Source organism: Melopsittacus undulatus, chromosome 11, assembly GCF_012275295.1.
Source record: "Melopsittacus undulatus isolate bMelUnd1 chromosome 11, bMelUnd1.mat.Z, whole genome shotgun sequence".
Taxonomy (NCBI): Eukaryota; Metazoa; Chordata; class Aves; order Psittaciformes; family Psittaculidae; genus Melopsittacus; species Melopsittacus undulatus.
The window spans coordinates 11,889,960-11,917,198 of record NC_047537.1 but is presented as its reverse complement, the minus strand read 5'-3'; the positions used below and the strand labels follow the sequence as shown (position 1 = coordinate 11,917,198).

At 43.7% G+C, this 27,239-nt stretch overlaps 2 protein-coding genes across 8 annotated transcripts in view; one reads left to right on the top strand and one right to left on the bottom strand.

Moving 5' to 3' along the window:
• RECQL5 (RecQ like helicase 5) overlaps nt 1-11,216 on the bottom strand; it is a 40,024-nt gene extending 28,808 nt beyond the window's left edge. Inside the window, exons 1-8 of one of the 4 annotated variants that reach the window (XM_031042206.2) lie at nt 11,118-11,216; nt 10,458-10,588; nt 8,773-8,894; nt 6,503-7,021; nt 5,680-5,785; nt 5,195-5,306; nt 2,849-3,011; nt 2,418-2,500 (exon numbers count right to left, since the gene is read on the bottom strand). In XM_031042206.2, the coding sequence (XP_030898066.2) occupies nt 2,418-2,500; nt 2,849-3,011; nt 5,195-5,306; nt 5,680-5,785; nt 6,503-7,021; nt 8,773-8,894; nt 10,458-10,578 (1,226 nt within the window). In that variant the 5' untranslated portion in view covers nt 10,579-10,588; nt 11,118-11,216. Of the gene's footprint in view, nt 1-2,417; nt 2,501-2,848; nt 3,012-5,194; nt 5,307-5,679; nt 5,786-6,502; nt 7,022-8,772; nt 8,895-10,457; nt 10,589-10,878; nt 11,047-11,117 lie in introns of those variants that run through there. The other 3 variants (XM_031042208.2, XM_005141397.3, XM_031042207.2) reach the window with 3 other exon arrangements.
• Nucleotides 11,217-11,266: 50 nt separating this feature from the next.
• SAP30BP (SAP30 binding protein) overlaps nt 11,267-27,239 on the top strand; it is a 30,592-nt gene continuing 14,619 nt past the window's right edge. For 2 of the 4 annotated variants that reach the window (XM_005141395.3, XM_031042209.2), the window contains exons 1-3: nt 11,267-11,410; nt 11,526-11,635; nt 14,339-14,386. In XM_005141395.3, coding sequence (XP_005141452.1) covers nt 11,296-11,410; nt 11,526-11,635; nt 14,339-14,386 — 273 coding nt within the window. In that variant the 5' untranslated portion in view covers nt 11,267-11,295. The remainder of the gene's footprint in view (nt 11,411-11,525; nt 11,636-14,338; nt 14,387-27,239) is intronic. The other 2 variants (XM_031042211.2, XM_031042210.2) reach the window with 1 other exon arrangement.

Sequence of the window (27,239 nt, the reverse complement as noted above, 5' to 3'; positions counted from 1 at the left end):
GGGCACCTTTTGTCTTGTTTTTGTGGGTCTCCTTTTATTTGCTGCCATCTTTGGGTACTGCTCATCCCCAAGGCACAAAGTGGGATATAAACAGCAAAACTCAGACACTGTACTTGGAGCCCTACACTAAGCAAGAATCAGCCCAGCTACAACCTGTGTTGTTCATAGAACATCATTTTCTCTCTTACCCACTTCTCTCCCTGAACAGTTATTTCTCTCCATGCAACTTCCCCGCATCAAGAGAATGCACCACCGCCAGCAAGTTACTCTGGAAGTCTACAACAAACTCAACACCTAAGGCTATCTGCATTCAGAAACTGTGTGACTAGACAAATACCAAAGTCAGCTCACATCTGCTTGATTTTCATCTTTCAAGCAAAACCATTGGTTACAGGCAAATGGTCAGCTACTACCTAAAACTGATAAAGATATCTTCCACTGCTGCAGTTACAGGGGTTTTTTTCCACCTTGCAAATGGGAAACAAGAAACTCTGACCAGTGAAAGCTTTGCTCAAATGCACGCCCCAGAATAGCTTATACCATTGCTCTCCTGTCATACTTGGACAAAAGCCTAAATATATTATGCAAAAATCCTTGCCAACATGCAAGTCTGTCTTTATTTGTTCCTATTTAGAACCTCGCAAGGTCATTTTCACTATCCAAACAGTGAAAGCAAACATGAATAGAACTGTATTAATTCAAAATGTAAAAAATAAATGCAATGTGGTGTTCCTTTACATAGAATCTTAGTCTCCTGTAGTTACAAAGAGGGAAGCCAGTGAGTGGTGCTGCAATATGTTACTCTGGGATATGCATACAGCATGTTATACAGTAGGAAGAATGTACCATGCTGGGGGAGGGAAGAAAAAGTATGGAAGAGGTGATTTCTAATTAGGCCAGAGATATTCCCCTACAGAAATCTCTCTTATGTACCCAATGAAATCCTGTGTCTGTTACTACTCATCTGAGCAAAGGAGAATGTTTTCTTTCTGTCCTTGCCTAGTTACATCATTGCTGATGAGGCAGAGAAAGTCCTCACTTGAGACAGCAGTCAGGATCTTTACAATGTGCATGAGGTAGAAGATGCAATAAGATAGTAACATGGAGACCAACACATGCCCTCACTGGAGCATCACCCTGGAATGTCCTGAGACCCCTGTTTCTGGTTTGTGCAAGGTTAGTCCAGTGATCCCAGTCCAGTTCTTACTGCACTAGTGTCCAATTCAGGAAGCAACTATCCTGACTACCTCTATTGCTATGAACAGCTTAGGAATCAAGAAGAAATAGATACCAAGACAAGGCTTCCTGAGGTTAACATCTAACCAGATAGATACAGGTGCCTCTCAGATTATACAAATCCCAGACACAAACAGCCACCTGGCCACTCTTGCTGTTAGCTAGTAACAAACACCAGAAGGAGCAGAGCTGCTTAAAGTAAGTAGATCAAACTAAATAGCAAGACAACTCCCAGTAGCTACTTTTCAGAATCACCTTGACTTTGGACAGAGAAGTGCTCCTTTAAATGCCCCAGGATTCAGTATTGTGTCATACTTTAGTGCAAGCAAAACTTTCTTGGAGCAACCCCATAAAACAGGATTTGTTTACCAAGCATGACCACAAGGAGGACACATGCTAACCAGGGCATCAGAAAAGCATCATATGTCACAATCACACTGAAAAAGTTGTCCTAGACACAGGTGTGAAAAATGAAACAAAATGCAGCTTGACAGCAAGACACATGTTGACTGTTTTCAGCTAGTGAACACAAACTGCTCTCTTACTGGCAAAATTATAGCCTTGATGTCTTATCCAGCATGGAATAGCAATTAGTACAATTACAGTTTACAAGTCAGAACCTAAATAATTCACATTGCTGTTGCTACTCTGCATTTACACTGTGGACATCTATAATTTGGGCCAGTTTCTGAAACATTCCAGGCACCATTGGCTCCTTCTAAGGTCAATAAGAATGACAGATACCTCACTCTTTGCAGAATGGAGCCACTGAAGTTTAGAGAAATATTAAATCTAAATGCTTCCATCCCATGCTGATTAGGCTGCCTATCTCTTTAGAAGAGAGATAATGTAGTGAAGGAGGAAAGAGTCAAAACAAAAGCAAATGCAACTAAGTCAGCCCATCATCAAAGACAGAACATAGTAAAATTTATAGCCAGAGGAATTAGAGTTTAACATCACTACATCACTTGGTCAAACTCCAAGACCAACATACCAGTTATCTAAGAGGTGGGAGTGAGAGACAGGGACACCTTCCTCAGCTCAGACAGCAAAATACCAGGCAATTCATTCAGGTGTTTTTTTTTTCCTGGACATGCAAGATCTCAGGAATAACGGTGCCCTGGAAGGGACAGGGCATGCTTTCCCCAACACTAAACAGTGTTTGAAAGAAGTGCACTCACCCCAGCTCCTCACAGAAGTTCACAATGGCATCAAAAGCTGTCATCACAGCTTTGTCAGGTTCTTTTAAGGTGCCTTTTTTTTCCTGAAAGCAGAAGGGGACAATAACTATAGTCTTAAACAGATAAAGTAACTAGTGACAACTAAATCCAACCCTTCTGATCAATCCAGCAAACAGGTATAGACACCACTCTGTCTCTGCTCCAGTCTTATGCTCACCCATGCCTCTCTAATAGAGCTGAAGCTGTAGCCCTTTCCCTTTCCTTTTCTGTTTCATTCCCCACTGCTATCCCATGAAACAGGGCTATTGACAGCTCAAGACCCAGAAAAACTCACTTCATCTTTGCACATTCCAAGATTACTGCAGGCAAACCAGATCAGAGCAAAGGCAGTAGCATATCTAGGTAGGTGGGTACTATTCTGCAGATCTTACCTGGATGTTAGAGAGCTCCTTCTTAATCAGAAAGCTGACTTGATCCCTCTCATGCCTTGAGTAATAGAGGCGACAGCAGGATGGCTTTCCATCTCTCCCAGCTCTGCCAGACTCTTGGTAATATCCAGCCATTGACTTAGCAATATTCCAATGGGCAACAAATCTGCATGGGATAAGGCAACAGAAAACATAAGGCTGCAGGTTTCTCAGATCACTTCATACACAATGGTGTTATTTGTGGACATCAACAACAGTAAAATACAGGGCAGCAAAAGCATAAAAGACAGAGTTTAGCACAGCAAGGGATTTTGCACAGAGAAATGTAAGTCCTCTTAACATGAGACACAAGAAAAACAGCTGGGCTGTAAGAAAAAAAAACAACACACCAGAACAGCATGTGAGCAGGATGTTACTTTAAATGGATGGAAAAGGATGAGCATGTGAATATCCCAAACATGCATAGAATTGTACAGCTATGAAGACTGAGAATAAGGACATTGAATTACAGAGTTTGGGAGAGTTTACCATGAAGTACAGCATTAATAAAAAAGTTCTATTTATTTTGTGGAACACAATTTGAACATTGCAGAACACATTTTGAAATGACTGATTTAAAAGATACTTTTTTGCCAACAAAGCCTGCATGGGAAATTCTGTCTTACCAAGATGACTTGTAAATGAAGGCATCCTTTCTTCCTTCCTAGCCAGATAATACAAGTATAGAATCATTGCTAAACTCCATATAATCTCTGACTGTTTTCAACACACCACTTTTTTAAACCTGCTCGTACCTGACTATTTGGCAATTCAGCTTATACCTGCACTGAGAGGATTTCACAGGACAATAATGCTGCCAATGTTTTAAATCCCAGCCTGCCTCCAAACCAGCATGTCCCAGGGGGAGGTATGACACAAAAGGGTGTGTCAAAAAGACAAAAGCAGGCAAACATGTTTGAAGAAACACAAACACACCAGAACAGGCCACGCAAGGAGCATCAGAGCCCTACAGATTTAGTCCCCATCAGAAAATTTACTGAAGCAACTGATAATCCCAAGCAAAACTGAATTAACAGAAAGGAGCTGATTCCAGCATAAAAAGAGACACCACCCATTTTCCCTTTTGTGCAGAAAAGTCACCTCCAGAAGTTGTCAGACCTGATCTTAGTTGATAACACATGTATGAATGCTCAGAACTCTGCCAACAGAATGAAGCAGCAGTTGCTTGTTGCCTAGGCTCAGGTATAATATCCTTTAAACTATTAAAAAACATCCTGTAAAAAGGAATTTTAACTCCATTCCCTGGAAACTAACCAGATTATAAGCATGTTTCAGCTGCATTTCACTCTTGACCGGCCCTATGCATTTCAGTTACTCTGCTTTTTCTAACAGCCACTCTCCTGAACAGGGGAGGGTGGCTTCAGCAGGTCATTAATTCATGCTGCTGTCCTAGTAAACTTCTCATTTCTCTCTTGGGTCACATGCATCAAGCAGCAAAACAGTCTGTCAATGCTATGCAATCTTGTTACCTGGCAGCACAGGGACACAGAAGGATGGCACAATTGTGAACTGATGTCTCACTGTTGACCTGCCCCTCTCTCACAGCATTCAGAGCAATCACTTTATGTGGATTTTAAAAGTAAAGATCAGGTCTGTGCAGGGCATTGCATGAGCTGCGCTTGAATTACCCTCTGCTAAGTGATCACAGCTCACAATGCCAACCCAGCACAGCCATAGTGCAGTGAAGGAATTCTAGCAACACAGAGCAATTATGGTGACAGAAGTCCCAGAGGAACAGCTGTTGAAACAATGTGCAAAGTTTTGTCCTTGGACTAGAGCTGTATTTTGATATGGTTATTGCCATTTGTGAACTGCTTTATTTTTCCCCCCATTGCATTGCAAAAGGAGATGTCTAAAAAAGAGTTGTCTCTGACCATTTAAAAGAGGGTGTATGAATTATTTCAGGTGCTCAGATTCTTCCCACTGCTTCTTAACAGCAACTGCTTCCCTAAGAGAAGTGAAAGGGACAGCTGTGACTGCCTCAGGATGGCTTCTCTTGAAACCCTGGAGGGTATGGGAAAAAAAAAAAAATTCCTCCAGTTTTCTTGGTTTGGAAGATGACTGGCACAGAGGAGCTCTGGTGGCTTGCTCTTCATTTCTTTATAAAACCCTTCCAGGTATGCTTTTACTGGTTCTAAGACAAAATCATCCAGCTCTGTTTCTGTGAATTTAGCAAGAGTTCATTGGGCATTTGAGTTGCATGTACCAGGTAACAGAGAGACTGAGGCTTTCCCTTCCCACTGCTCAGGTGTCAGACTCCGGCAGGACACAACACTCAGCCTCACATACCTGACGTTGGCTTTGTCTACTCCCATTCCAAAACTGATGGTTGCAACAATAACGGGGATCTTCTCCTCCATCCACTCATTCTGGATTAAAGTCCTGTCAGCTGCCTTGAGTCCTGGGAAGGAAAAAAAAGGGAAGAAAACAACAGGGAAAGAAATAAATTAAATTCCTCCTCCATTCCTCCATTCCAAGCCAACCCCTGACTGAGACAGCAGCAGCTGTTTCTATTCCAAAGAGAAAAATCTGATTCCTTCCTGGGATAAAAGCAATTATTATATTTAGACTGTGCAAGATCCAACAAAACCAACAGCTCTGGAGTGAAGGGAATGCTGTCCTGTGGAAGACCCCGAACTTATCTTACATGAGCATCAGACACATTGCAGACCATGCCTAGAAAACTGTTTCCTAGATAGCCTCAACCCAGGCCTTAAGGATTGTACAGTTCAGTTCTACCAGCTATTGAAAGACACAGATGCAGCTTCCCATACCTGCATGATAAGCCTTGGCTTTCAGTCCTCGGTAGCTCAGCTCAGTAGCCAGCTGGTCACACATATCCCGCATCCTGCAGTACACAATGCCACAACCAGAGTACACCTGGACAGACAGGAGAGAAAGTCCACAACACAGCCTGAAGGCAATCAACAAAGCTGCAGTATTAGGATGGCAGAGACGGGAGGAATGTCCAAAGCTCATTTCTTTACAAGCTGATTCCCTGGCAACTGAAAATACTGTGTCAGCACAAAAGTAAATCAAAGAGAAACACAGTTTCCTTACAAGTCCTACAAGTCCCAACATCAACCAATTCTGCTCCCTCGATCTCTCCCAGTAGACACAAGGCAAGAAGCAGTCTCCCTCTGCTGTCCAAATAAACACAGGTGCAGAGGCTACAACTGAATAGCTGAGAGTTATTTTGGGAATTAGTGTCAGAGCAGGAAATTCAACAGGACATTCAAATGCTTCTGTTCATCCTCACCATAGTAGACAAGCCAAACACAATAAAACATACAATAATTGCCTGGGTCATGACAAATCAAGACAAATGCTTGCTGGATATTCCTAATCCACTATCGTTTAGAGCAACCCCTTTCTGAGGACACCTCTGAAAGGAATGCAGCCTTCACATTCTAGCTATCTTAGAGGAATTAAAAACCATATGTGATCACTTTTAGAGAAACTAGAACATGCACATAAGCACCCTCCTTCCAGGGACCTCCTCCTCCTCTGTCACAGACCTATCAGGGCATACCAAGGTCAGTGACAATCAAGGTACATTTTTTCAGTTTAGCCTTCTTCCTTAAAGGTAAAACCTACCCCAGTGGTGTTTGTCACTTCAAGTGCCTTCAGACAGAAGTCCTTCAAGTTGGCGTATGGATCGGTCAAGAGCTCTTTGAACTGCACATCGTAGAACAAGTTAGACCTGAAGCAAGGGATCTTAAATGTAGAAAGTGGCTGCTTTAGCTTGAGCACTGCCACAATGTCCTCCTGGACCTGCTTGGTGGCAGTAGCTGTCAGGGCAACACATGGTGTACTGGGTATGCGAGTACGCAAGGTGCCCAGCCGGAGGTAGTCAGGTCGGAAATTATGTCCCCACTGGGAAACGCAGTGTGCTTCGTCAATTACCAAGTAGGACAAGAGCTTTCGGGACACCAGAGAGTTCAGTGTAGCTTGGAAGGAGGAGGCAGCTGCCATCTCTGGGGTGATGTATAGGAGCTTTACTTGAGGCTTCTCACTTGTTAAGTCAGCCAGGATGGTCTTCTTTTCCTGGGCAGATAGCTTGGAGTTCAGAGAGCAGGCTTTGATCTTCAGAGCCAGCAAGTGATCCACTTGATCCTAGAGTAAATACAAAATTAAAATTAAATTAAAAGCAAATGGAAATAAAGAGAGTCATCAGCACAAGAAAGACTACCAGGGACATCCAGGTGAGGCCCCAACTTTCACCTCCAGGATCAAGTCTCGTGACAACATACACCTACAGTCTGGGTATTTATAACTTTTAACTCTAGATGCCTTTATCTGCAGCTGTGAGCATATCCATTCAACTTCAGTTTTGTGCCTCCATTCCCATTAAGACAGGAGGGATCTGTGCAAAATAACGTATCACAACCCGAAGCATGCTGAAGCATGTGCTACCAGCACAATCAAGTTGGCAGACGTGGAAAATGAATGTGACCACCCTACAGCAACAGAGTGCACTTCATACCAAAATAACAAGATGTCATAAAAACAGCTGAGATAGGACAAAATACAAGGATCACGCAAATCACTGCAACAGAAACAAGTTCACTGATGAGAATCATGCCAGGAAAACCAGTAAGAAAACATGGTATCACATCCAGACAAACACTGGGCATGCACATTCACCTCCTCATCCCTACACTAAGCTGTTTACTCACACTTGACCAGCACATTTCAGAGGTATAGTCCTGAAAAACAGGTACCTTATTATTTCACTCAATAACTGGTTTCAGTGACTGATTTCACATACGCTGTTCATGAAGTCATCTCTCAGGCTAACATGAACTTCCCAGACTAAGTTCTTGAAGTCTGGCTACACTGAAATATATCATCATCATTTCAGGCATAGTCACCCCATCTTTATGAGAAGACCTCTGAAGGTTCACTCCAGCTCTGTTCTATAACTCACTGTGCTCATCTCATCCTGTTTATCACTGTGACACATTCTGCTTCACCTGCAAATCTTACCAATAGCAATTCTTTTAACCTCCATCTCACTAATAAAATATTGTCTGTGCTGGAGTTTAATCAGAAATCCTCACACTTGAAGTAAACTCACTATTTATAACGCCTTCTGAGATGTATCTCTAAGCCTGATTTTAATGTGCATTACATTGAGACTGCAAAGGAGTTAAAAAAATTAGTCCACAAAACACAGACCAGCAGCCTACCACACCAGGTTATCATGCGATGCTAACAGATGCTTTACAGAAGTCTAAGCAATGCTACAGCTGCTCTTGTAGGGAAGTGTATCTCCCAGCAGGGGATGAAAAAGTAGAAAATGTAAAATACAGGTTAAAAAAGATCCACAGATGTGAGCATTCAAGGAGCAGCTCTGCTAAACCAGCTTCTTCCCATGATAGAAAGATTGTCTGCAACAGAAAGACATTTTGATGCAGAAGAAACTGCACCTTCAAAGGCAATTTCATAATTCCTGGAGTTATTACTTTATAAGTAAAACAGCAGTTCTCTTCTGGGGAAAGATCCAGTTCGGTCCGTCTGAGGTACTCTGCTGCTTCTGTATAGCACAGCAGAAGTAAAAGACAACTGGAGAAAATGTAGAAAGGCTCAGTTACAAAAACTACTAGATTATTAAAAAAGAGAAATATCCATTTATAAAATTGTATATTATCATACCAGAGTTACTCTGCTCTGCAGCTAAGTTGCAGTCTCTTCACCTATCACCAGGGTACGGAAACATCAAGAGGTATTTCAAGACATCAAGAGAATCTGGAGGAAGGCCTACAGCAGAGACTCGTGGACAGAAAGACAAGAGGCAGCTGTGCCTCCAGAGTCTCCCAACCCCATTCACTGACACTTTTCCACAGCTAACAGGAAACAGTTACCTGAATCAGTGCAATCAGAGGTGAAATGACAATGGTGATGCCCACTGCCAGAACTGCAGGAAGCTGGTAGCACAAGGATTTCCCTGCCCCTGTGGGCATGCATACAAAGACATCCTTCTCGCCTGCAAAGACAACAGAAGAATGCTCAAGGCTACTGAGTGGTGGTGAGCTCGCAGGACTCTGAAGGAGTGGGCAGAAGGGCTTGTAATCTGTGAGAAACAGCATATGTATGCATGTACCATTGGGCATACCAAGAAAAGACACTTAATTTCACTTGATTTTTCTAAAAGCACGGCAATAATTTGCATGCCTGCAGTGGTTTCCTTCCAAGAATCGCTGACTGCTTTGCAAACATTTAGAAACAGCCTTACAAAAGTAACAGAAGATATACAGAAACCAAAATAAGGAGAAGTTAAACAAGTTATTCATGCTAATTCTCTTCCAGACGAGCTGCTTTCACTCATCTTGCAAACCTCCAGTTACTAAATTACCAGTTCCATGACAGATCTTTACCACATCCTCTTAAAGCTCATCCCAGAAATGTACCCCATTAAGAAATAAAGGCTGGAAATTTCAACCATGTAGACAATATCATGTGGCTAGTAACTGTCACTGTGCTAAGCAGTAACCACCTGAAGTCACAAAGATGCCAGCACATGCAACATTAATAGGCAGGGATGCACTGCCGACAGAGCACTTCCGGGCAGGCTGCTGTCAACAGCATGTCTGCAGAGCTGCTGGCAACAGATGAAAACTGTAAGTATATCCTGAGTTCTGAGTTTGACACTGTTCTGATTTGCACTGTTGGACCTGTCATGGGAGCTGAGGGTTGGCAGCAAGGTTGGCACATGTGAGCTGCCTGTGCAACCAACAGTGGTACATAGGTTGGTACATCAACACCAGCAAAACCATGTTTCTGATAATGACAGACTGGTTTGGGTTGGAAGGGACCTTAAAGCTCATCCAGCTCCAACCCCCCGCCATGGACAGGGACACCTTCCACTGGAGCAGCTTGCTCCAAGCCCCTGTGTCCAACCTGGCCTTCAACACTGCTGGGGATGGGGCAGCCACAGCTTCTCTGGGCACCCTGTGCCAGCGCCTCAGCACCCTCACAGGGAAGAGCTTCTGCCTAAGAGCTCAGCTCAGTCTCTCCTCTGGCAGGTTAAAGCCATTCTCTCTTGTTCTGTCCCTGCAGGCCCTTGCCAAAAGGCCACACGATTCAGAGAACAATCATAAACTCTGTCAGGAAATTAAGTTTTCTACTGGTACCACCTCTAACACAAGGACAGGTTGACTCTGAAAATGTGAATATGTAAATAGTTTTTTGCCTATAAATTTAAACAGTTTTAACCTTATCTGACCACAAGCATGCTAGCAGATGCCTCCAGAGGAAATGTCAACTATAGCACTTTAGCACTTCATATTTCCACGTTGATGCACTAGTGGTGTTACAAATGCGAGGGAGAACAGGCAGGGCAGGGCCATGGTTGGAGAGCTGATGGGCAGCACAGGCTTGTGCTCTGTGCCACTGAAATGATTTCAGAGCAGAGGAGTACTTGGGGGTCCTGCACAGTCCAGGTGATGTGTCTCCTCAAAACAAGCACGATACCAACACTTCCAGGATCACTCCCACAAGAAGATGAAAAGGCAGACATATTTCACATCTTTCTGCTGCTGGGCCTCACCTCTTGCCACAGTCATAGTTGCACTTTCCTGCAGGGAAGTCTTGAAGGACTCAAACCCGAAGACTCTTCTCAGTGCTTTTTGAACCCTGCCTTCCAGGCCTGGGAGAGCCTCACCACTCATCCTGGAGAAGCTGTGAGCGGTGACAGGAACCAGAGCTAAAGCCCAGCACTGCCACCCTCCTCTGCCCACAGAATGCCCCATCTGCAGCCACCTGCGCGACCTCCCCCATGTTTGCCCTGCTAGGCTCCTCTGCTTTCGAGGCCTCTCACAGGGATGCCGTCTAGGCCCCACCAATACAGGGAGCCCCAGTATCGTTTATTCTAGGACAAACACCCCGCCCAAGGCCTCCACATGAGGCACAGCTGCAGGACCGTAGTGGGGGGTTGCCTCACAGCCCCCCACACCCGCCAGCACCCGTACCTACTGGGTTGGTCTTGGAGAATAACACCTCCTCTTTGCTGGCCTCCCACGTCCTTTTCCCAAGGGAATCCTTCCGGCACCTCACATGCCCTCACCGCCCCTCCACATCCAGACTCGCACCCCAACCCCGCACACTTGGTTACGGCCCGGCAGCTGCTGTAGCGGCGCCGCGCGATGACGTCAGGAGACACTCCTTAAAGGGCCAGAGCTCAATTTTCCCCCTCCTCTCCCTGCCCTACCGTCGCCCTGCGCCGCCGCGCTCCGGGGTTTGCGCCTCTCGAAGCGAGCGGAGCCGGAGCCCTCCCGGGTTGACCTGAGGCCGCTTCAGGCGGAAGAAGGAGGGCTGTGGTGCTGCGGTGAAGGCGCCGGATGCGCCATCTCCGCGCGCCGGAAGTCCGGCCTTGGAGGAGGGGGAAGATGGCGGCGGCTAAGCGGAGTGTCTTGTCGTCGTTGGCGGTTTACGCTGAGGATTCGGACCCGGAGTCGGACAGCGAGGCTGGGACGGCGGGAAGCGATGGGGGAGCGGTGACGGGTGAGGGCAAGGGAGGGGGCTGGGGAAAGCACCGGCCCGCCCCATCCCGCTGTAAAGTGAAGGTCTCGCTTGTTGCCACCTGCTCATTCCTCATGATTTCACTTTTTCTCCATAGGAGAGAAAGGAGGGCTGGTCTCAGTTGGGTACGGAGATGATGACTTCACCCGCCTGGATGGTGATGAGGACGGATATGAAGAAGAGGATGATGAGAACAGCAGGCAGTCAGTAAGTACCTCTGTGTTTTGAGAGCTTGCCCTGATGCCTTTCATGCGTTGCAGAGGTTTATTTCTTTCTAAAGCCCCGAGTTGCAACCCATAATGGAACCTCAAATATCTTGAGCGCTGTCCAAATCCTTTGTTCACTTTGTTTTCAAGTAGAAAGCATTTGCCTTGAAACCTATCATCAGCTTGGTGCAGTCTTTGTTGCTTGTTACTGTCTTGATGCCATTTGTCTCTTATGGGAAAAAAGGCTGGAAGGAGTCAACAGCCACACCAAAATAAAATTACTCTGTAAGTGTACTTGACATATATGTATATAGCATATGTCATATAGTATGATCTTTTAAGAGGAATGCACTGGTGCATGGTTAGCTGGAGGATTGAAAAGAATAAAGTTCTGTGATTTCTTAAAGATATTCTTTGGTGTGTAACTCAACCCACGCAGTACATCAGGTTACCTTGATGTAACAGCATCCCATCTAAGTGTATGGAATGTGTTTAACATCACCTAAATACTGAGGTAACTGAGGTTTGGTAAGACAGGGCATGTAGCTCACTGCCTGCGAGTGCAGTGGTAACACATAAAAGGATATATGGTTCTATCATGTGGCTGTAGCAGCAAAACAATAAGTCTGGGGAGGGTTCTTGTCTCCTTTCATTATAATTAAATTTTTGCTTACCACCACATTAAGAATATGTTATTTTGTCCCTGTTCTCATTCTTTCCTCTACCGTGTACCTAGAAAATAACAGCTCTGTGGTACAATAACCTTTCCTCATTGAAGTTTGCTTCGTTAGGTTGAAATTTACTTCATTAGGTTGGTCTCTTACGAGACACTCACTGTTTCTGCAGTCTGCTTTCCAAAGCAACAGACAAGAAATTTGTCTCTTGTTCTTGCTTTTGGCTTTGTTCTGTTGCTAACTGGAGAATGTGCAATTGATAGCATTTGGGGGCTGCCACTGGCATCTGGCTTAGCAAAGTAGTAAAACTTCTTTACTGCTTTGGAGATTCTTTTTTTTTTATATCCCAAATTTCTAGACCCTTCTTCAATGAGACCATTTTAAAGAAAGTGGTAGGTGTGCTCAAGATCAGCTGTGTTTAGCTAGCATTGACAAATGGGCATGTAAATAAAGTAGCCTTTATTACACACACAATTTCGAATGCGGGTTGCAGTGTCCATCATCTAGGAGGCACAGGTTGCTGTGTAATGGCAGTCGATTGAGTCACTCATTTTAGGCAGTGGATCTTACGTGTATTTGTGGTTACTGTACAAATGTGTGCAGGTTACATGGAGTGCCTTTTCTCTGGCTTGTTGCAGGAGAGCAAGGCTTGTCCTTTCTTTGACCAGAATTGAGACCTTCCTTGATACTGCTTGTGCTAATTGATAATATTGGTTATGAATTGTTTTTGGAAAGCAGTGCAAGTTGCACTCAGGTTGTCCTGGGCTTTTACCTAAACAACTACGTGTTTATATTATTTACCTTAACAGTGACTGAAAAGCCTCTGTCTTTTTCAGAGGCAATTCTCAGCAATGTCTCTTTGTTGATGGTTGTTTCAGTGATATCTCTGCTAGGTTAGGAGGCTTGGAGAGCTGGTTTATTTACCTGTCTATAACATGTATGGATTGACCTATTGTTGCTTTGTTGAAAATTACTTTTATGTTTATAATGTAGGTGAGACTGTGGAGGGGAGAGAAATCTCATTTCTGATAGCACCAAGTTACTTGATACTGTGGTTCTTTTCTAATTATAAGCTTATTGTTATTAAACTTTGACAGTTAAGTTTGGAAGAAAAACTGTTCCACTGAGTTGTGTGAGCATGAAAAATGTTTTCTGCTCTTAAAACTTGTTTTGAACCCAGAGTATGTATTCCTAGAAACATAGGTAGCTCTAGGATCCCCAGTGAAGTAGCTCCTAGGATAGTGGAACAGTAGGCTTAGCTAACATATGGGACCAAAGCTGGAGCTTGTTTCTCATGTGGTGTAGAATATGACACAAGGCTACATTCAGTATTTCAAGCTCTCACAGGGCAGAAATTTCTTGGTAGAAATAAAAATTTAGGTCTGTTATCCAAAACCAATAATGTTTGTCAGTGATTCCCTTCTGTGTGAGCTCACATCATCTGCAAACGAGGCTACAAGGGCACTATACAAAAACAAAGATGTGTCTGCTGGCAGCAGCGGATCCTTGGAACGTGGTGCTATGCCAGACCCTTGCCAAGCCTGCGTGTTTGGAGTGGTGGCAGGCCAGCTGTGTCCTGTGTGTCTTGCTGCTGTGTGCTTGGGAATATAATAGGTCTTGCAAATGATGTTTTTTTTTCTGTGAGTACTAGTAAACGGTGGGGACAAGTGGAAAAAATCTGCCTGCCAACTGGAAGAGACAGTATTATCAGATAATCAGATAAATGTGTTTTTCCACAGTTCTGTTGCTTCTGACTGTCTAGTTCTGAGAGTTTTGCAGGGGACATCTGTTACTGAATGATTCTTTTGCCTAAAAAAACCCAAACAAAAACCAGCCCACAACCCAAACAAACACTTATTCCCTTGACTGCAGGACTTGTTTTCTGATCATGAGTGGGTGGGGTAAGACTGCCTTCTGTGGAAAGGGTCTTGGACTACTGCTGGGCTGCTGAATGCCAGTCCTTTGGTGTAAGTGCAGTTACTTGCAAAGGCTGCTCTTTAAGCTTAATCCTGTAAATTCTTGTCTTGTAGGAAGATGACGATTCAGAGACTGAAAAACCTGAGGCTGGTGACCTAAAGGTATTTCAAAGTGTGGTGGTGTGGTGGGAGGGGGAAGTTCAGTACAAGAAGAATAAGTCTTATCAGCATGGCTTGGTTGTTGTTTTGTGATCTTCTGTAGCTAGTTTCATAATTTCATTTTTGTAGTTGTAATGTGTTTTTTTGACTTCTGGCTTCTGCCAAAGGTAGTTAAGTAGTCAGGCTATGGGCTGAATCATGATAAAGATCTGCATTTGTGAACTTGGTCATCCTGTACATTAGATCCGAGGTATGTTTTCTGACAGTATCTCACCTATTTTGCAGTGACCTGGGAGGTGTAGTGTTCTGTACAGAATGCTCTTACAACCAGTGTTAGCTGGAATACACTCTTTGTTTAGAACAACTTAACAAGTGATGTTATGCTCTTAAAGGTCATGAAATGTGTCAGAATTGATTCATTTGTCTCCAGCTGTCTTTGTGTCCTTCTGAATGAAGCAATTTTGTAAAGGTGGTGTTTAAAGTTAGAGAGTGAAATAAGATCAGTGGATGGTAGCTGTCATAAAGAGTTGAAGTCATCTTTATCTTGGGATTACATCTTGTTTCTGGTTTAACAGCACAGAGGAACATAACATCATGCTAAAAAAGCTGGAAGACGGACACAGACCAAAGCCATTTAAGACTTTATATACAGACCTGTGCCCAAATTATTCTGCTAGTTCAATTGCCCATGCAGTATAAATATAAGCAGTCTTGTGGGATACTGAGTAAAGGACATGTGTGAGGGCCTTTATTTTATCCAGCAGCTTCCTCAAGGTTGCAGATAGTAAACTCTGCTGAGGAAACCAGAGGACCGTGCTGCAAACTGAAATTCTGTGGAGCATTTAAATTAACATAGAGTTTTGATAGGACAGGATGAAGTCAAATGAATCTGTTGAGCTATTCTGCTAAAATTAGTTTTATAGCAGGACTTCTTCAGGCTTCCACAATGGTTTTATGGGTTTATAATGATACACACTTGAGAATCTTGGCAGCTGTACTGCAGCTGGTAAATTCTCTTGCATCAGTGTGTGAAATATCATGAATGCCTTTGTTATACAGATAAAAGGCACTTGGAAATGGAATGCATTGTCTCCTTTCCTTGCTGCAAGAAAAATAAATTACCTTTTTTGGAAGTGAGGAAGAGGCAATCACTTCTATCCTTTTTCCACCTCTCTGGGCAACCTGTTCCAGCACCTCACTACCTTCACAGGGAAGAACTTCTTCCTTATATCTTGTCTGACCTTCCCCTATTTTAGTTTGACCCATTACTTCTTGTCCTATCACTGCAGTCCCTGATGAAGAGTCCCTCTCCAGCATCCTTATAATCCCCCTTCAGATACTGGAAGGCCGCCATGCAGCCTTTTCTTCTCCAGGCTGGACAGCCCCAACTTTCTCAGCCTGTCTTCATACAGGAGGTGCTCCAGCCCCCTTGATCATCCTCATAGCCTCCTCTTGACTTGCTCCAACAGCTCTATGTCCTTTTTATGTTGAGGACACCAGAACTGTACACAACTCAGGTATAGGACCTTGCACTTCACGTTGTTGGACTTCATGAGGCTGGCATTATCCCACCTCTCCAGTGTGTCAAGGTCCCTCTGGATGGCATTCCTTCCTTCCACCTATGAACCAAACCACACAGCTTGGTGTCATCAGAAAATGTGCTGAGGATGCATCAATCCCACTCTCCATGTCGTTGACAAAGATGTTGAACCGAATCAGTCCCAACACCAACCCCTGAGGGACACCACTGTTCTCCAGTTGAACACTGAGATGTTGACCACAACTCTTTGCATGCAGCCATCCAGCCAGTTCTTTATCCACCGAATGGTCCATCTATCAAACTGGTGTCCCTCCAGTTTAGAGACAAGGGTGTTGTGTGGAACAGTGTTGAACGCTTTGCACAAGTCCAGGTAGACATGTCAATTGCTCTACGTGGTCCATCAGTTCATAGCCCCATCATAGAACGCCACCAAGCTGGTCACAGGACTTTCCCCTCAGTGAGGCCATGCTGGTTCTCATCAGCCACCTTGTTGTTTTTCATGTGCCTTTGCATGCTTTCCAGGAGAATCTGCTCCAAGATTTTGCCAGGCGCAAAGGTGCGACTGGCTGGTCTGTAGTTTCCTGGGTCTTCCATTTTCAACTTCTTAGAAATGAGAATTATATTTCCCTTTTTCCAAGGCAATGTAGAAAAGATCTGACTGCAAGAACATAATCAGACTATAATAGCTCTTGTATGAGTAAGGATGCATTACAGAAATCCTACCACTGAATTGTGTGACTGCTGCTTTAACATGTTGCTGACATGCTGCTGTTTCATGTTGGCTTGTTTAAAAAGTCTCTTGATTTCAGCAAGTTCTGTGTGCTGCTGTTTAACCCTTCTGAGGAAGAGCTACAGGTGTCCATGGAACAGTGTTTCAGCTTCATTTGGGAAGCAAAGAAACAAGGAATGTATCAAAACGATTTGCTGTCTTGAGTACACTCTGTAGTAGGAGCTCTGCAAGAACTGAAAATGTAAATTTAAAGTTACTTTTTTTTTAGAAAAAAAGTTTAAAATGTAAATCCTGGCATGGGATGAAAGATGAGGATTTGAGAAGAATAGCAGGGAGGCAGATCTGAACTTCAGTTTGACTTCCATGATATCCTTAATAGATGCCTTCATACACAACTGAAAAAGGGATTAGCTTTCTCTTGCCTTTTGTCTTTTACAGAATTCTAGCTAGGTAGCCAGATGGCACTTGAGGGAGAGGTAGAAGCACACCTTTGCTGTGCAGCATGCTGCAGGGCAGCCCTGTGCTTTGCTGGTCAGAGAGAGCATTCCCTGTGGCACTGATGGAGTTGCACTAGCCATGATGTTAAGAAATTCACTCAGGATAGGGGGAAATGAAACATCACTGTAGAAAGTTTTACTTGGAACAGTTACAAATGTTTCCTATCCTTTTTTTTCCACCAAGTGGCAGTGTTCTCCTTGTTCTTCCTCATTGCTTTGAGCTTACAGTACCTGACAACTAGTGAGTAAGGGTTGTAGTTACTGTAAAACCAAAGTGTCACACTTGATTTTAACTTGATTACACTTTTGGACAACTTTTTGTTCTGTCTCATCTGAGTGCTGCTGTAGTTCTTGCTCTATTGTAAGACATCACAGACCTGGAAATGTGTTTAAGTAGATATCACAGGCCCCTTAAGGTGAGGGTTTTTCTAGGGTCTCATCCTGACTGCAGACGGAAGGTAGACCCTTAAATGCATGAATGCAATAAAGCCATTGCAATTCATCAGGTAATTATAGTAATTTCAAGCCCTGAATATACATTTAGCATTTTTTTTCTGCTGTTCTGCCTCTTTGTACATACAGTAAATTAACTACTTTGAGATTTTATCTTGACTGATTGACCAGGACGGTTGAGCCAGGCTGTGCACAGAAGTAGTTCCCTTGTTGCTGGTGCATCCTGTAGTTTGGGGTCATTCTTCACTTGGATAGTACCAGACAAAACCTCCAGAAGGTTCAGCTGGTATCTGTTGTGAGTATAGACGGAGGACACTGAAAGCCATGAATGATGTAAAAACTGCTGAAGTGATGATGGGGAGAGAGGAATTTGAAGTCTGCCTCAAAGAACCACACTGGGGAAATATTTTTCTACTCCACCTATGGGATTTATATTTTATCTCTGTTTTTTATCGTGGGTCCAGGGAGTGTGTTCTTGTTGATTTGATGAAGGTATGTCTGTGTCTGTACAGCCCTTCTTCCTCACTAGAGGTGAAGTCAATATAAAGTGCTTGATGGGACTGCAGCTTATCTGTGTTTTTTCTGCTGAGTAGCAAGTCATAAAGAGCTTTTCAAGTTCAAACATGCGAATGTCAAACTGATGTTTTCTGTCTACACTTAGAGGGATAGATGGAGCCTTTTTTATACATATCTTTGGGGAAAAGGGTGTGCCAGGAGTAGAAGAATATTTAAGCTTCATTAATCATCTGAAAGAGTTCTTCCAGAAGAGGTTTCTGACCCGTTGGATTCACTGTTACTGAGCACCTCTGAACCAGTTCTGAACACTCTGTGCTTGCAGCAAAAAGCAGAATCTTCCTTTTTTAAGTAGCAAAGTCAGATATGCCACATCCTGTAACTGCATTTGGAAGTTTTTCAAGCACAGATGGAAAACTAAAGATTCAAATCTAGGTAAAACTAGTCTTTTTTCCAAATTTCACTCTGGATGGATGTCCTTAGGCTCTGGACAGGACATGTTTGTTAGTGACCAAAATCACTGTAGGGGTCCCTGCTTTTAAGTGAGACATCTGTAACTGTAAACAAGCATATGTCCTAAAGGCACTTTGCAGACAAGGTCTTCTGCTTGGAAGGGAAAAGAACTGGTCAACAGAAGCTTTGGCAAAGGCGTGGGTTTAAGATGGAATCTCACAGTCTGCACAGGTTCCTTGTGTCTTTTCCTCAAATGATAAAGCCATGGATACAAAATGAAGGCTGTGGAAATGGGTCTGAACTTTGGTGCTCTGCTGGCAGTGTTGGTCTGGGATGACAAGGGTTAATGGGCTGTGCAGTGAGTGCAAAATGCTTGGGCTTTAGCCAGCAACTAGATATGGTCACAGCCTTGATGCAGTAACAAGATACAGGCCTTCAGAGCTCACTAAATAGACCAGCCCTGCAAGAAGGAGAAAAAAAATTAACCTTAAATGCAATACTGACCTTGTGCTCCAAGTCCCACGTGAGGGATTCTTTCCTTCACCTTAGGGCTGGAGGAGTAACAGGCAGCAAATGTTGATCAAAGATGGAGCCCAGCCCTGCAGCTTGGCTAGCTGGAGTTTTCACAGGGGAAATCATTAACTCTTGAGCCTTGTTTGTGGTATCAAGAGCAGCTAGTGCAGGAAGGCTAATAAATTTGCCACTCCCTTGGCAAGTGAATGCCTGGCACATGGCAACAGTTTTTCAATGCAAGTGGCTACTTTGGTGTTTTCTGGTTTTAAGAGTCCCCCTGTGCATCTTGAGGCATTGTATAAAGGGGCAGCCAAACTGGGATGGAGCAGAAGGGTGTCTGATTTTCAGAGGAACATTTTGTTTCTTAGCATGTACCACATCAATTCTTTATTAAGTTTGGCTTTTATTGGTACAGCATGCTTGTGGAGTAATTCTACTGTGTTACAATGTGTAGGTGTGTACTAATGCTTAGATAGAGACTTTTGATTGCAATGCTTTATTTTTATCTTGCCTGCTTTTAACCTGTTTGTTTAAATACCAAAATTATCTTGATTTAAAGTAAATGAGGTAAGTGCTAAGTACCAGTAAATAGGGGTCTGTGAAGTAATGTAATCCCTGTAATTAACTCTTACTTTGATAAGGCATGTTAACTTTTCTGAATTCAGGAAACATTCATGAAGCCAGATTCTCAAAATGTGCCTGAACCTAATCAATAAGTTTCACCTCAAGTGTAACTGCTTTGGTCTGAAGAAGGAGAAGAAGTGTTTGGAAAAAGTTGTGCTCCAACACGAGATGAATGTGGACCTGGGCAAGTGAGTGCAGAGGAGGCCATGGAGATGCTGTGGGGGCTGGAGCAGCTCTGCTCTGGAGCCAGGCTGAGGGAGCTGGGCTGGGGCAGCCTGGACAAGAGAAGGTTCCTTAAGGGGAGACCTTAGAGCAGCTCTAGTGTCTAAAGGGACTACAGGCAACCTGGAGAGGGGCTTGGGACAAGGGCCTGTAGGGACAAGCCAAGGGGGAATGACTTTAAACTGATGGAGGGGGAATTGAGAAGAGCTTTTAGGCAGTTATTCCCTGTGAGGGTGCTGAGGCACAGGGTGCCCAGAGAAGCTGTAGCTGCCCCATCCCTGGCAGTGTTCAAGGCCAGGTTGGACACAAGGGGTTGGAGCAAGCTGCTCCAGTGGAAGATGTCCCTGCCCATGGCAGGGGTTGGAACTGGATGAGCCATTCTATGATTAAAGCACTGCTGTTCCATTTAGGTGTTCCACAGCAAGCTGTGTAAAAGGAGCTGGCATTAGTAAGCTTTAGAAAGGAATTTTAATCTTTGTTGGTGGCAGATAATGAGGGTTGCTCAGGAAATACCAGCGCTTCATGCTTTCAGCTATTAAGAGGTACTCTTAAAAATTCTTAGAATATGTTAAAGGTGATAGATCTGGAGATCACCTTAAAACTGTAGTACCACCCAAAACCAGTGCACTCTGCAATGGCTGAGGTGGCTGTGGATTAGTCACCTTGTGATAGCTGGATCTGGTAGGATAGGACTCGTTTGTGTTGTGGAAAGGCACTCCCAGTGTCTCATCAGAAACAAAAGGAAAATACTTCATCATGTTCTCTTTTTTTCTTTTTTTTTCTCCCATCAAAAGCCATTTGGCTTTTTTGCTGCTCTCTGGTTTAGTATTGGCCTCTGAGGGGCAGAACTGGCAAAAAAAGCAGCTGTGTTTTAAAGCTGTGCTGCATACCTCTTGGTAAACACCTTTAAAATGTGAATTGTGCAATTTCTAGGTTTGAGGCTAAGTTTAGATCTCCAGTGGTTCATTTACCACTCATACCTGTGCCTGTGAGCACAACCTGAAGCTGCTGGCAATAAGCACTGCAATCTCAGAGGCATTTTTTCTGTATTCTGCCTTCCTTTAAATATAATGGTGGACAATGCTGTCTGCACTTTCAACTCTATGGGTTTGGGTTTTTTCCTCGTTCTAGGTTTGGCACATGATTTTTCCATGCCTCTGTGAAGGAAACCAGTTGAGTAGCAGCATTACATGCAGAGAACCTTTAGGGGGAAGTAGTGTCAGTTCAGCTTCTGAAGCTGTCTTCTGTTAGTGTGCCCAGACATTAAACCAGCTGATAACTGGTTCCCATTTTTAACTAGGTGGTTGACCTTAGTTATTGCCAGAGAATATCAGTGGTGGTTAAACAGTTTTACATGCAGGAAACAAAATGGCATTTGGCAGCTCAGGCATTTTGCCCTTTGTCCCATGTACTTCTGAGAGGGAGATAGATCACAGTGTTGTTGGTTGCTGAAACTGGGTTACCTATGTTAGAGCTGCTGGCTTCAGTCCAGCTCTTGAGCTGTTTGGAAGATGAGACATGTCCATGGACATGCTTGTTCCTTCCTCCCCGCCAGGCATACATGTTGGGACAGACTCTTCATTCCCTACAGTACTAAATACCATGGATTATTGACACAGGTGTGGCTTGCCTTTCTCCAAAGGAAGAACCAGGCTTTTTCTGTTTGTCTTTAAATTTGAAGAAAAGTCCTTTCTGGAGCTGCTTCCCCTTGCATATTTCACCTGATAAAGGTCCAAGTTCTTCAAGTCCAGTTCTGTGGTTGCAGTTATTTCTGCCTTCTGAACTGAATTAAGCTGTTCTGATTTCTCCTGTTGGTGTATGTCAGAGTGGCTGAGCAGTCAGTACACATGGAGGATTGCCTCAAGTACCAACAAATAGCTTCTTCCAGCCTCCCTGTTTTGAGTACTGAAGAACCAAAATCTGCAAAAACCGTGAGATCCATTCATGAGGAGTGCATATCCCAGGGAGGACACATGGCTGTACACCTTGCCTCTACCCCAAAACATGAAGAAGGGTTTTATCCTATGTACTAGGGAGGAAGTGCAGGAACTTTTTGTCAGCTCTCCAGAGCCTTGCTGCTGTGAGGCTCAAGGTTTCTCGCAGCCCAACTTCACCTTCTACTTGATTCTGCACTGCAACAATCCGAAAAAAGAATAAAACCATCATAGTATTGACACTTCTAGCCCTGTTGTGTCATCCTGATTTTTTACCTCTGAATTCCTGTTTACTGTAGGAAGCAAAAGTGACTTCAAAGCAGATATTATGGGCTCTGCAGGGCAAGGCATGCCTCTGCAAACCATGGGGACTTCAGGTGGAGACTACTAGGAGCTCAGCTACTGCCTGCAGTCAAGAGCAGCAGCTCTGAGCTGCTGCTGTGTGCCCATGGACTGTGCAATATTCCTTGCACACTGTTTTGCACATTTACACTGCTGTGGCCTGCTTGGTGTCTGCGCTTTGTGGTATCTGTAAAGCCTGTGCAAAGGGTGATCTGCAGATACTAAGCTTGGAGGACCTCTAGTATCGGAGATGGAGAAGGAGAGAGAGGCAGCAGACAACAGAGGCAGGTAGCTCTGGGACCAGGATGCAGGTGTTATTAACTGTACCTCCACTTGGAAAGCGAGAGTTCTGACGCACAGTTCCTTGCTGGAAATTACTCCTAACAAATAATCTTTGTCAAATGTTGAGATAGCATATGTCAGGTGAGTGGAATTGAGTTTCAAATAAGCCATTTAAAGGCTTTTATGCTATGAATGCTTCCTTTCTAAAACATTTTCCCACTGAAGTGTCTTGCCAGGTGTTGGTTGGGTTTCCTGATACTACTTTCTTTTTCAATGAAATGAAATGAAGGTGGCTTTTTAGACTTAATTTAGTTGAAAAAGTAAAAGGTACTGTCAGCTACACACGTTCTTTGTTTTGATAAAATGCTTAATGAGTTGACTGTTTCCAGACTTCTTCTTCCTTCCCTCTTTGCCTGAGTCAATAGTATCTCAGTACAGGCATGTACAGTCCTTATTAAGACTGTACATGAGTGTCACTGAAGGCTGGATGTATTGGGGGTTTTTGTACGGGTGTCTTATTTCTGAGCTGCTCTGCTTCTCTGAGTATCTGGATTTGTTCTTTCGTAGTTACATTTCTTATCCTATACTGGGCACTTTGCCTGGGGCTATGTATCAGAGCTGGCAAACAGGATATGGCTGTAGGAAATGGGCTTGTTTCAAGCTTTCTCTTGGGATTCTTCTCTCACAATACAAGAAAAAGAGGGGTGGAGGGGGGAAATACAAGCACTGTACTTCTGTTCCCTTGCTTTCTTTTCCCTAGATTCTGAATACTCTTGACCCACAGTCTGTTTGCTGCCCTCTGCAACAAATGAAATAGTTTGCCATGAACTTTAAATATTAAATGAGAAGTTTCTGGTGTTCTCTTTCCATAAGCACTTCCGATGTTTGTAGAAAAGCAAGAACATAACTGCTGGCATGTTCCTTTAATAAAAAAAAAAACCCAAGCACATGATCCATGGTTTGGAGAGGTCTTCCTTTTGCTGCCTGCATATAGACATTTCACCCACTTCCTCTGGCAAGGCCATCTTCACTATCACCTTAGATAACTCTTCTAACTTCAGCTAAGTTACAGGGTTTCTTTCCATAACGCTTAGCCAAATGAGGCTGTTGATACCTTAGTACTACAGGAGATAGTCTGATAGTGTAGAGAGGAGGAAGAATTATAAAATCTTCTACTGGTGCTTGCTCATGAGAGCAATCCTTGTGATGGCAACTGCAGTACCAGGGCCACTGGCTGCTGGTGGAAGGACTGCACTGATATTCTCTGTGTTAATATCTTCTATCACAGGCATGCCAGCAGTGTGACTGATCTATGCAATTTAAACTGACAGCCACAAAATGCTGTTAAATTTATTTAGGTGCAATCAATCAGGTGAAATAGTTGGGGGAGAGAAGAAATTCTGCAATGCAAGAGCAGTCTCTTGGGGGGAGGGGGGTGAGAAGGAAGAGCAGATGTTGTTGAGGGTGTTGGAGAAGCTTCCTAGCTATTGGATTTTAATACTAACTGGAAGTTGGGAGAAAAATGGAATTGTGGGGCAAAGTCTGGGGACACAACTGAGCAGTGGCAAATCCCAGAACTGTTAGGGCTGGAAAGGACTTCTGGAGATCATCCAGTCCAAACCCCTGCCACGGCAGGGCTACCCAGAGCAGGTTACACAGGAATGTGTCCAGACAGGTTTGAAATGTCTCCAGAGAGGGAGACTCCCCAACCTCCCTGGGCAGCCTGTTCCAGTGCTCTGCCACCCTCAGTGGAAAGTTCTTCTTCATGTTGAGGGAAACTTCTTGTGTGTCAGTTCATGGCTAATGCTCCTCTTCCTGTTCCTGGGCACCACTGAAGAATCTGGTACCATTCTTCTGGTGGATGGTACTCAGAGGAGTTTTTGAGGTATTTATATGCATTGATGAGATCCCCTCTCAGTCTGCTCTTCTCTAGACTAAACAGGCCCAGCCCCACAGTCTCTCCTCATAAGAGAGCTGCTCCAGACCCCTGATGATCCCTATGGCCCTGCACTGAACTCTCTGCTTGTCTGTCATATACTGGGAAGCCCAGAACTGGAGGCAGTATTCCAGATGTGGCTTCACCACAGTCAATAGTGGGGGAGGATCACCTCCTTTGACTGCTGGCCACATTCCTCCCAGTGCGCCCCAGGAACCTGTTGCCCCTCCTGGCTGCATGGGCACGCTGCTGGCTCGTAAGCAACTTGGCAACTCTGGCATCAACTTCTCCACTTCTTCCAATTTTAGTCTTACTCAAAGGAATCAGGTTTGGGGTTTGTATCTTTTCTGCCTCCCTGTTCAACCATTTCTTATAGGTTGACATGGACCTGCGCTAATACACAACTAACAATCTTCTATGAGAAATCGATGATTGAATTGTACCTTTTGGTGGCAGTTAAATGCCAACAGTTATGTTGCATGTGAGCTTTGTACTGGAGTTATGGATCTTGTTCCAGGAAGGATTTGGTATGCATTGTTTTAAGTCCATTCTTTCCATTAAATAAAGCTGTTCTGGGAAAGCCTTTCCAAACTTGAATTCATCAGTCTCAGATGCATAGTTTTTGCTTCCTTCCTTTAATCTACTCGACATTGAGGACTGTGTTTGGTTGTTTTCAATTTCCATGGAACTTGAACAGAGGGTGGTTGTTTTGTTTTGGTTTTGTGTAATTGAATGGAAATACTCTGCTACTCAAAAGATGATCTATATTTCACCTTAGCAACATGAAATATCAAGCCAATGTGCAGCATTTTCCTTATGCATGTATCCTCCCTCCCGTCACTGCTCTTCTTCTTAACTGATACATGAAAACAGAACCATCGAGCTGGTTCATATCAGTCGGGCTCTTGCATACAGTGTTGTCCTACCTAGGGCTTAAGGAAAATGAGGAAAGCATTTGTCCTGGGGAAGGAGAAAAAATGGAAACCCTTTTCTTGAATACACACAAGTAATGGAGTAACTGTTTTCTGCTGTTGGTGAGCTGATGTGCAGAATTGCTCTTAGAAGCACAGAAATTGCAACTTCTGTTAGTGGTGCAGTTAGGTGTTAAAAAGGTAGGTTTTCTCATTGTTTTTCTTGTTGGATGGTTTTTGTTTGGTTGGAGTTTTTTTAATGCTGTCTTTGCCTGTAGCTTGAACTCTCTGGAGGCTGCTCTTTCTTAGTCTCCAGATCAGGGGAAAAGAGTCTGCCTTCTGCTTGTATTGCTGTCTTTCAGTCAGCTTGGCTTTGAACCACCCCGGCATCCTTTCACTCCTTTCAGTGGGTCTGTTGGAGCAATGCTGTCTGGCTTTAGGCCCTTAACAGTTGATCTTGTGCAGTCTGGGCTGCAAAGTACATAGCAGCCAGAAAATCAACTTGCCGAGTACAAGAGAGGAATAAAGTACAGTAGTGCTTGCTTTAAACTCAGTCTAGCCATTCTTAGAGGGCATCATAGAATGCGAGATCAGACAAAATGGCTAGAGAAAAAGGATGAAGATGGGATACATTTTATTCTGCCCCCATTCCTCCTCTTCCCCTCCCCCCTGGTTTTGTCTTTCCATGATGGTGTTGAGAATTTTCAGCATAACTAACATGTGCTGGCTGACTTTGTGCAAGTAACAAGAGACTGGCTGCAAAAGTAAATTCAGAGATGCTCCTGTAGAGATTCTGAGGTGGGGCTTGTGAAAACTGTGAGCTATTGGAAGGTGCCACTAGTGAAGTCTTTACCTTGTTACTTTTTGGAATCAGGTTCCAAATGGAAATAAACCCATTATACGATGCCTGTAGCTCTGGGATACTTGAAGGTTCTAACAGCTTTCATGTACCTACTCTGATAGAGAGATTTGATGTAGAATCCCCTCTGCTTGGCACTGCTCATGCTTGGTTTTGTGCTCTTCCTGTGAAATAATGATACATAGCGTGGTGGGATTTGATGATGTAATAATCTGCAAAAAGGTCACCTTTCCCTGAGTGGATTTAGATAACTTGCAGTCTAAAAATTCAGTTACCTTCCAAATTTTCCATTGTTTAAATGCCTTAAAATTCCTTTAGAAATCTCTCATCCATGATTAAGTATTTCTTCCCTTTCACACCCAAACACTAGAAAATGTGCAGTATTTATTGCCCTTGTTTCTCCACTTGGTGATTCTCCATTTCATTTAAGTTCATATTAGATTAGATCTGCAGAATTTTTTTTAGATGCTTTGTATTCAACATGTGTTCCAGGCTTAAATTAGCCTAAGGGAGTGTGGGACAGTTCTTGTTGGGTGATTACTCCACTGAAGGTTTTTAGACTGTCGTTAAGTTCTAGATCTTCAGTAGATAATCAGAGGTTTGAACAAGACTTCTTAAGTCTCTCATCTGCTAAACCGTACATCTTTGGTCATATTGTTGATACTTGCCTTCTCATAATGTTTGACAGTAGACAGAGCGAATATGAACAAGCACTGTAGGAGGAATTGGTCATCCCTTTTTTTTTCTGAAGGCATGTAAGAGCCTTGAAAGTAGTCCCATTTAATGAAAAGCTGTGTTGATGTCTTCAACTTGTTAATGACAGAGCAGTGGGTGTAGGTACACAGTAATTCATCAGTAAGCAGAATTCATATCCTCTGGGCAGTGAGGTGTGGCTGTAATATGTTAGTGAACTTGTTTTCATTTGCTCAGTGTAGCTCTGGGGTTTCTGATGTCTTGGCTAATGGCCTGGGTATGTGGAGACTAGACTTGCTAGAGCAAGTGTGGGCAACCAGGCCAGGTAGATACACAGTGCCTACCTGATGGGAC